We start from the raw sequence: 9,683 nt of genomic DNA on the forward strand, positions 1-9,683 counted from the left end.
ACCCTGTTTTAATTTGGTCATGCAACAGAGAGAAACCTGTTGATACATTGGGGGGGGGGGGGGGGGGGGGGGTAAACAGCCGGGACACCTGACTATTAATCAAGGCCAGCAGCTCTGGGCACTGTGCGAAACAGATTGCTGAAAAATGGATGAGGCAAGAGGAAGAGAGGAGAGGAGAGGAGAGGAGAGGAGGAGGAGGGAGGGAGGGAGGCGGGAGAGAGGAGCTCCAAACTTAAAGAGGGAATGTGTGAATATTTATTTATTCATAATAGTTTCATTACATCTTTGACATTTGGGACATGTCTGCATTGCACTTCCCCAGAAATCATCTGCCAGTCAAACAGAGTGATGTGCCTTTTCCTTTTCTTTATCCGCCACCTGCCAGTTAGCTATGGGCTGGAGTCAAAAAGATTTTGCAAGATTTGTAAAACGAATAAAAAGGAGTAAAATCTGTGAACAGATGATATAATATCAGTGGTTTCAAAGTGCTTTTGTGAACATCTGTGCACAGATGTGTAAAACTCAGACCTTAAAGCTCCCACACTGTGCGTGATGCTCAAGTGACGAGGGCTCTGCCACGTCCCTGGTGGGTTTAATCATTTGCATGGGTATTAAGATTTTGCACAATGGCACAGAAAAGGTTGATAATGATGTCAGATCCTTCTTTGAGCGGGTGCAGGAGGGAAATGTGATTACCCACTAGTACACGCGTACACTGGGATTTAAAGTCAACACATGAACTCGATTTCCTGCCTTAACCTGATTACTGTAGTAATCTGTTTCCTTTTGTGTCCATGTAGTCCTCTTCTCTCTCTGCTCAGGCTTTGTTTGGGTTCCTCTTTTTCCCAACAGTTCCTGTCCCTTCCTTTTTTACCTTGCCATTACTACCCCACACACACACACACACTTACTACGCCCACATCAACCGTTTAGGACAATGGCAGCACAAGCCTCTCTATAAACCGCCACCACCAATGCAACACACACACATACACACAGACACACACACACACGTGCGCTTCCCGTCTGTCCAGGACGTCTTGGCATTCGGCGAGGGACAGAGGTAGTGTGTGTCTGGCAGAGATCCCAGGGTAATGGCATCTCCTCATTGCCAGGGTATGAGGAACAAACAGACCATCTGTCCCCCTCCAGGGGCCCAGATGAGATCAACTGATTTATACTGATTATTTCAGGGTTAAATGTGATTTATGAACCATGATTTGCTTTTTTTTTCTCTCAGGCAAAAGGAAAATTGAGCTCAGTATTTTGTGTTTAACCTCCTAGGACCTGGCGTCCACATATGTGGACCTCACATTTCGGGTTCTCTAGACCACAATACTAACTTTTTCTCAACAAGGGCCTGGTGACCACATATGAGGATATTATACTGCCACTCAGTAATCGAAATTTAAAACTAATGTCCTCATATATGGACATCATTTTTCTCAGGTCCCAATCAGCCTATATAGCAAAGAATAGAGCTCGGGTCCTAGGAGGTTAATGTGTTTGACACTAGCAGAGTCCACATTAAAGGATTTTTAGAGGTTTTATAAATCAATAATGTGACATTCTTGTGACAGTCTTTTTACTTATGAGAATTTAAAAAAGTCCTTTTTGTTATTTTGTCAAATTGCAAATAACCAGACTGCCTGCCTAGTCTTTCAGTAGTATCCACTGTTATTTGATAATGAAGGGAACATTACAGCACGTTATATATCAAGTCTCCCAGTTTAAAGAGGAACTCAACATTAAATTAAAGTCTGTGCTATACACATAATAACATTCTTTTTGGCATATTATTTTAATACATATATATATATATATATTGTGTGCTGGTCAAAACCAGCTTGTATGTTTGTCTCCTTGGGAGTTGAAAAGTCAGTTAAGTTGAATCCTGTGGCCCCTCCTCAGCTGTGACATAACAGCCAAGACCCTGAGTGTCTATTCTGTTTGTTGGACTCGCTAGGGGTCCAACATGGACGGACCCAGGACCTCAGTTATCTTTCAGCTCAGTATAATCAGAGGGCAAGTGGCACAAGTGCCCTGTGACTCATTGCTCATCCATACTACAAGTGGCTGATGCAATAGTGACGATCAATGTGTCAATCTGTCTCTGTCACCCCCCCACCCCCTCCACCCCCCCCACCCAACTCCCGCTTGATTTTCGTAGCTCTGGCACCAAATTAATGGCTGGGATTTCAGACTGCTGTGAAATCACTACAAAGACGTCCTGTGGGATACTGTTAAACCAAAACTGAACGAACACAGGGGTCTGCTTAGACCCTGTCTGATTGTCTGAGCTCTCCTGTTTCCATCCTTTTTTTTTGTCACCTATGTCACCACATGTTCTGATTTCACCACTTATCTTTGTGTGTACGATGTTATGATCACTGATAGAAAGAATGGCCAGAAATTAGAAACTATTAAAGGTCCCATATTGTATAACGTGAGATGTTCATGTGTTGTTTGATTATAAAGCAGGTCTAGGTTCTATATTAATACTGTGAAAGTATCAAAGCGCTCAGTCCACAGAGAAATGCACACAGCCTGTATTTACAAACTGAGCCTTAACACTAGAACCACCAAGACGGTCTGACAGACACTTTTTCATTATGTAAATAACTTTGTTTAAATAAAAACTACGGGTCTCTCAGTTCATGACTTTTCCTAAATATATGTTTTTAATGTTTAGAAGAATGTATTAAAATAAAGAAACATAACACAATAAATCCTCTGAGCATTTATTCCTCTGACTGCCAAAGCGGTCATATAGACCACTGTAGCCAGCTGTGGCCATAGTAATTATTACAATGTTTCTATTTCGCGGTATTCGCTGCATCTGGAGAGAGAGCAAGAGTCACTTTCTCAGGACCTGAGCGAGGGGGAGTCTGATGGTTTAGTGATGAGGAAAGTCACTGTCAGCTGGCACATCCATCAGCATGTCCGCTCCAGATGCAGCCACTTAGCAAACTTTATTTTGCAAGCACAAACTGGACCTTGATTTTGTAAATAGTCAGCCTGTAGGCTATAAACAGTAAGCAACATGTAAAATCACCCTCACTTATAATAAATAAAGAATTATGATGCAGCTGAATAAATCTCGACTCTGCTGCCGGCTGCTGTCTAGTCCAGTGCACACGCCAGTCTCAGTGAGAGCTTGTAGGCTACATCGGCTCCGGGTGGAACGAATGTAAAAAATCTCTGGCTGTTGATAATAAACAATAACCAAAAATAACTATCAAATAAATCTCAGAGCGAACAGCGACAGCAGCTCTTGACATGAGAGCGCACACACTATATCCAGATGCAGGTGTGTGCTATAGGTGAGTCACTATTAGTCAATCATGTTCTAATGTAATCTACCCCCCCCCCACCCTCACCCCTGGACCCCAGACATGACATTATATGAAGAAGGAAAAGTACTAACACTTATTTTTTTCCACTTCAAGAACTGCTTGTGAATCCAAACAATGTAAATACACAGGCTGGTCTGGGAGACCGTTGTGGCGGCTTGAGGGGGTGCTAGAATGCTGGCGGTCCTAGTGTTAAAATGAGCCGTCGGGACTTCTGTAACTTTGTGATGTCACAGCAAAACCCTCAAGCCTCCCTCAGCCATGCCATCAGATTGATTGGCTCACGACCTGTTGTTACTAGAGCTCCAGGGAGAAGCCTGAGAGAGGAGATGTGAAACTACGCTGAAATGGCTTTTGGTTCTTAAATCCACAACACTTCAAATAAAACACCAGAAAACTGTAAAATAAGGGACCTTTGAAAAAGAATTACCTCTTAAGACAAAACATCTTGTTTTCTACAATAATTAATGGAAGTGAATAGAGAGAAACACGCTGCCTGAAATGCAATAAAACCGCAGTATTTCAGTGTGACTGTGGCTTTGGTGATGGTCCGTTCATTGTCTGTGTGAATCTGATCAGACTGAACCAAAGTCTACAGAGAACTTCCAACATGCTGTTTGACAGCTTCAAACTGGTCATAGAGCACTTGCACTTCCAAAGATGGTGCTCTCAGCTGTCAACTCATTCCATTTTATTCCCAAAAGCCATAAGATGTTCTTTAGGCTTCTGACTCCTGACTATTTCAGCGTCTACCATCTCTCTCTCTCTCTCTCATTCATCCCGTCCTCACTCGCCCTGATGTGTAGCGGATTTAATTACAAGTCTCAGCGATCGTTAATCATTGAGAACCCACAATCAATTAATGTGTGAGCCTCCTTGAGTCTCACTGAGGCTGCGGTGACCTAAGGTGCTGCTTCTTACCCAGGAGGGAATTCTGGGCAGAATGGATTTCATTAGCATTGAGTAAGATGGCTCTAACGACTGCTAATGGCCTCTCGTGCTCGTTATCATGGTGATCACGCCTCACCGATGCCGTTTTGCTGCTTTCCCCTCCTCTCCTCTTCTCATAAAAACTCATCATTTTAGCCAGTCGTAAAAATGCCCTCTGTTTAAGTGCTTCACGCTGACCCGCCAGTTCAAACTGTGCCGTTTTATCATGTGTGATGTGTTTATCTTGTGTGAACCGCATCGTGTTTGATGTGCAAATAGTGATGCATGTGTAACGTGAATACATTTTAATGAGTTCACAGGAAGGTGAGGTGTGATGGAATTAAAAGCAGTAATAAATACACAATAAATTAGACTAAGCTGAAGGTCGTCACAGAAAAGCGGTGCATTTAAAAGACAAAAATAACAGCTGTGAAAATTTTCATTACTCTGTGAGTTCATCAACGAACAAACAGTTTTTTTTACTTAACTCATTTCATTTAAATACCTGGAGGTTGGTGATTTGGAATGTGCCGTTTTCCATCAAGCTGATTCGACCGTCATTTCCCAGGATCCTCTGGCCATCTTTCTCCCACTGGATGCTGGGGATGGGGTTGCCCATGATGTGACAGTGTAACTGAGCGGTGGCGCCCGGCGCTAAGGTGTGATTGGCCGGTCCCTGACGGATTATGGGAGGGACACGGTCCGAAGGCGCTGTAGGGACAGAGGGTTGAGATAAAAGGTCATACATTTTTCCAGTAGCCTGACAGGTCAACCTCATGGTGGTATTTAATGGGGTTTTATCAGTCTCTGATAAAAAACGAATGTACAAAATGGCCACAAATATCTTTAACAACAGCCTTGTTATTGGAAATTACAGAGTGATGCTCTGACACTGTGCTGACATTACGGCTTAAACAAAATCCCCAATCCTGTCCAGTAGTTTCCAATCTCATTATCCATCACAAAAAACAAAGCTCAGCAGTTCTGAAACCATTTATCCTAACAATAATGATAAATGGAAACACCACATCTCATCCTGCTTCTTTTACGTGTTGTTGTATTTTTTCGAAGCCAAACTTTCAGAGACCCACTGAAGTCGGCTGTTCGGTCTTTAGTCTGCATGTAAAGCCGCAGCGTGTCCTGCCATGTGAAATGTAAAATGTCACTGGAAGAGAACATCCGCTCCCAGAGGCTCTCAGGTCCGCCTCTCTCTGGCCCTGCCCCAGTTCACCATGCAAATTGATGACATAGATTTTTTTCTCAGGCAGCAACATGTCAATGCAGTTACCTCCTGACAGACTGATAGACCACTTGACACGATATTAACTCGGTGAATATGTTATTTATTGCACTTGAAAATGTCTTTTTTTTAAACAAACTCTATACCTTTGAATAACCGTGATTAATTTGGAATACGGTCCTGCTGGATAATTGATTATCTGTGCAAAAAATTTAAGGCGCTATAGATGTTTCGATTTTTATCCATCACGGAGATTCATGGAGCCAGTCTGGGATTACATGAAGAGACGGAAGACATTGAGACAGAATAACTGTGGCAAGTTCTCCAAAATGCTGGAACAACCTACCTGCCAAGTACCTGAAAACTGTGAGCAGGTGTACGACCAGGACTGGTGCTGCTTTAAAGCCAAAGACCGGTCACACCAAATATTGATCTCATTTGCATTTTGTATGAAGTTAACTGAATTAGGTTTGACAGAGTACTCACTTTACTTTTAGTGCTTATAGAACCATCATCAGAAACCATGTGTTGTCAGTACTGAAGGTATCAATCAGCTGTTAATAACTTCAATACCCCGATTACTTGATTATTAACTATATAAAATTAAAACATCTATTGTATCTCTACAGGTTATTTCTGTTACATTTGAAATGGGGTTGCAGTAAGTACGTAGGCCAGAATACAACACCACACACACATTTTATCTGACGAATAAATGTTGACAGATCGCTGCTGAAAACACCGAGGGACTTTGGTTTTAAACACAGTGTGAAAGTAAACTTTAAGACAGTTTTATGAAATCTTCCATCAGCTCATGAAATGTAAAAATAGGTGAGTAAGTGTTGTCTGCTTTGTTTACATCAGCCGCACCGCTGGACTTCACATCGGAGCAACGAGGAGATCATGGCCTTTTCTGTTGTTTTAGCCACAGAAACTCATGAACTTATATGGCCGTGCTCCACGTCTGTTTGTCTCTAAGGTCGATCTCAGATGTAAACATTATATTATGAGTGTCTCCAACTAGCGGAGTTACGCTCTGTCTGGACAAGTCGAATGAATTCCTGCACATTCAGAAATGGTAGTGGAAAGAGCTGAAGACATACAGAAACAGAAAGTCACTGCTTTTTTTTGCTTTTTCTCTTCCTTTTCTTTCTCTGTGGTGGTAACCGCTCCTCCAAAAGACCCCCCCGACACCCAGTGACCGAGCAAAACGACAACATTTCACCCCCCCCCTGCGGTGCAACATTTTCTTACAGACATGGAGCTCGCCCTCACTGCTGTAGAAAGCTGTGATATCATCAGATAACTGCGGCTAACTGAAAATGTGAAAAGTCAACACAGGAGTTAGTGCAGGCAGAGCAGAACAAAATCCCTGTTTACTCCCTGAATGGGGGGGAGGGGGGTGCAGGGAGGGGGGAGCATATGTTGCAGCAGGGTTATTTGCATAGAACTATCACCAGTTGTCCCCTTTGATTACATCAGATAAGGACTCCTGCTGTTTGCTCATTTGAGGGAGGGATATTTTCATTTGAGACAGGTTTGAAGGGGTTTTGAACTTATCTAGGTGCACATACGTGTGTGTGTGTGTCTGTGTGTGGTGGTGGGTTACATCAGCAAAGTGTGAGAAATAATCGAATATGAGGCTGAGGATGTTCAGTTGAAAGCTTGGCGAGGGAATCAAGGTGTTGCATTTAGATAGGAGTTAGATAGTATTTTTTTTTTACTTAAAACACAAACACGGTGTAAATGTCATGACTTTTTGTCTCATCCGATTAGCGGGGGGAAAGTTTCACATTAGTCATTATTATTAAATTACTGGGTCAAACTAGCTGCAATCTGAGGATACACACTGGTTTCAGTGGGAACTGCTAATGATAAACACTCATCTCATTTCTTCTGATTAAAGTTTCAGCCTTTTTCAAAAAAATACCAAAAAATGTGTCCTTTAGTTTGGTAGTATCTCCTGAAAACTACCGGAGGAGGGCAGTAAACATAATATATAACAGTGTACAGGTCGACAGTAAGACAAGTAAAGAGGAAAATTCACGATGTCAGTTGAACCAAACTCTGAATTTAGATCTAAATCTTGAGCAAAGCCGTCAAGTAAATTCAAGGTCTTTCAGTCAATCTTTATTTTGTGTAATCAGGTTACTGCACTCAATCCACACAACCCACCACCTGCCTTTTTGTGTGTGTGTGTTTACACTCACCACTTTCCACCTCCAGCAGGGCTTTAGTCAGGATGCTGCCAGCCACGCTGATGGCCTGGCAGATGTAGTAGCCAGAGTCTTTGACTTGGACATCAGTGATGGTCAGCTCGCCGCTCAGCGACACAGAAAAACGACCCGACTGCGACGGCTCCTGGATGGGGAACAGCAAGATCTGGAGAAGGGAAAAAGGTCACAAAGATTAGTCTTTTCATTCAGAAATGAAAAATTTCGTTTCATTTCATTTACTCACATTATGCATTAACACACATTCAATATATCAGTTTGATGTACACATAACTATAAGGATTAGTTTAACACACAGGCATTGCGATATTGAAGGAAAGAGTCTTGAAAACACAGAGGAAGTTTTCTCACTGCCAGAAAAAAAGCTCTTCCACTTGCAGCTGTGTGAGGAGTTTGAATCTTGCAACTGTACACAATGTTAATCCATAAAGGTGGCTCTCCTGAACGTTCAAGGATAAGCTTGTTTTGATATTTTTATTTCGGCTGAATAGATCATTTCAAAATAAAGATGCAGAAGACATGGAGGAGAGTTGGTTAGAAAGAAAAGAGAAAGCAGTGGCTGAGCATGCAGTTCATTTTAGCACTTTTGTAAAAGAACTGGAAAAATTCTCTCTTTGTGCAAATAGACAAACCTACAACAATAAACACACAAAATACAGTAACAGAAAAAAAAACAAATCAAGCACACAAGAAAGAGACATTATGTTGAGATGGTTTCCAGTTAAAAGTCAGGGGTTTGGTTTCCTGCAAAAACACTTCGACAAATGACTGTAGCCAGAAACTCATTTTCAGTGTTGGTCCTCTGTGAGAGCTCTCAGGATTAAAAAAATAACAACTGGTGCTCTGTGCCTGTAACTTATCTCTTTCATTACATCTACACCATGCAGACCCTCAGCTGTTAGTTCCATCCAGGGGATAAGAAGATAAAGTTTTAGGGCCTTGCTCAAGGGCACTTCAACAGTGTACACCAATGTTACTGCAAACCCAAACCTTGGCTTTCACTTTCAATTTAATTCCTCTTTATTTATCTTTTATGTCTTCTTTCTTTCTTTATTTGTCAGTATGAAGTAACTGTATGTTTCCTGTGTGTTTCACTGAAAGGCAGCTGCTGTTCCCAACATGCTACCCACATACTTCCTCTCCTCCTCTTCCTCTGCGCCTTCTCCTTTTTTTTTTTTTATCTCTCTCCTCCACTCTTGTTCTCCCTCTCCCACACACACATTCTGCAGGCCTTCTCCAATCTCGCTCTTCCCCCTCTAATCTGTACCTGGGAGCCATGCTACAGGCACCCACGCGCTCTCATCAGACCTTTCAGCGCATTCCAACCGGCTGCAATGCTTATCACACACTCGCCTTTCTCACACACACACACACACACACACACACATACACACACGCACCTCATTTTCCCATCATCCACACAGGGTATTATTCACCAAAGCGTTAGTTTGTCTTCAAAAGTGTGCGTGTGCGTGTGTGTGTTTGTGTGTGCGCGTGTGTGTGTGTCAGTGAGTCACCCTGGCATGAAACTACAGCACATAGTGATAAAAGCCAAGTATGACAGTGAAGAACATGACAGTGGGAAGAGACACAAGCTCTTTTTAAAGCACACGGAACTAGCTTAAACTAGCATAATAACATTATAACAAAGGGCTCCTTTTCTTTATCATCAACAATGGGTGAAAATGGCTAAAATAGTTTATTTATTACAATAAAGCAAAATTATACTGTAATTATAATTTTTTACATAATTTATTGTGGCATTGCGCTGCAGCAGAAGCAACAAGTCCTCCAACCTAAATGACAAAATAGCTTTCTTGTCCCTATCCCTCAATACGCACCAGTTGTCATGGTAACAATAATACAATCTGTAGGGATGTACAAGCAGCAGGCGTACCAGACCTTTGTTGTCATGGTAAACGATAG

The 9,683-nt window shown here is 42.1% G+C and overlaps 1 protein-coding gene across 1 annotated transcript in view; it reads right to left on the reverse strand.

Annotated features, from left to right (window-relative positions):
* The window catches only part of robo3 (roundabout, axon guidance receptor, homolog 3 (Drosophila)), a 157,951-nt gene that overhangs the window by 21,738 nt on the left and 126,530 nt on the right, over nucleotides 1-9,683 (reverse strand). Inside the window, exons 8-9 of the mRNA XM_023410164.2 lie at nucleotides 7,734-7,905; nucleotides 4,789-4,994 (exon numbers count right to left, since the gene is read on the reverse strand). Of these exons, the coding sequence (XP_023265932.1) occupies nucleotides 4,789-4,994; nucleotides 7,734-7,905 (378 nt within the window). The remainder of the gene's footprint in view (nucleotides 1-4,788; nucleotides 4,995-7,733; nucleotides 7,906-9,683) is intronic.

Source organism: Seriola lalandi, unplaced genomic scaffold (genome assembly GCF_002814215.2).
Source record: "Seriola lalandi dorsalis isolate HSWRI2012SDOR001 ecotype SW California unplaced genomic scaffold, Sedor1 jcf7180002054415, whole genome shotgun sequence".
In the NCBI taxonomy this organism is placed as follows: domain Eukaryota; kingdom Metazoa; phylum Chordata; class Actinopteri; order Carangiformes; family Carangidae; genus Seriola; species Seriola lalandi.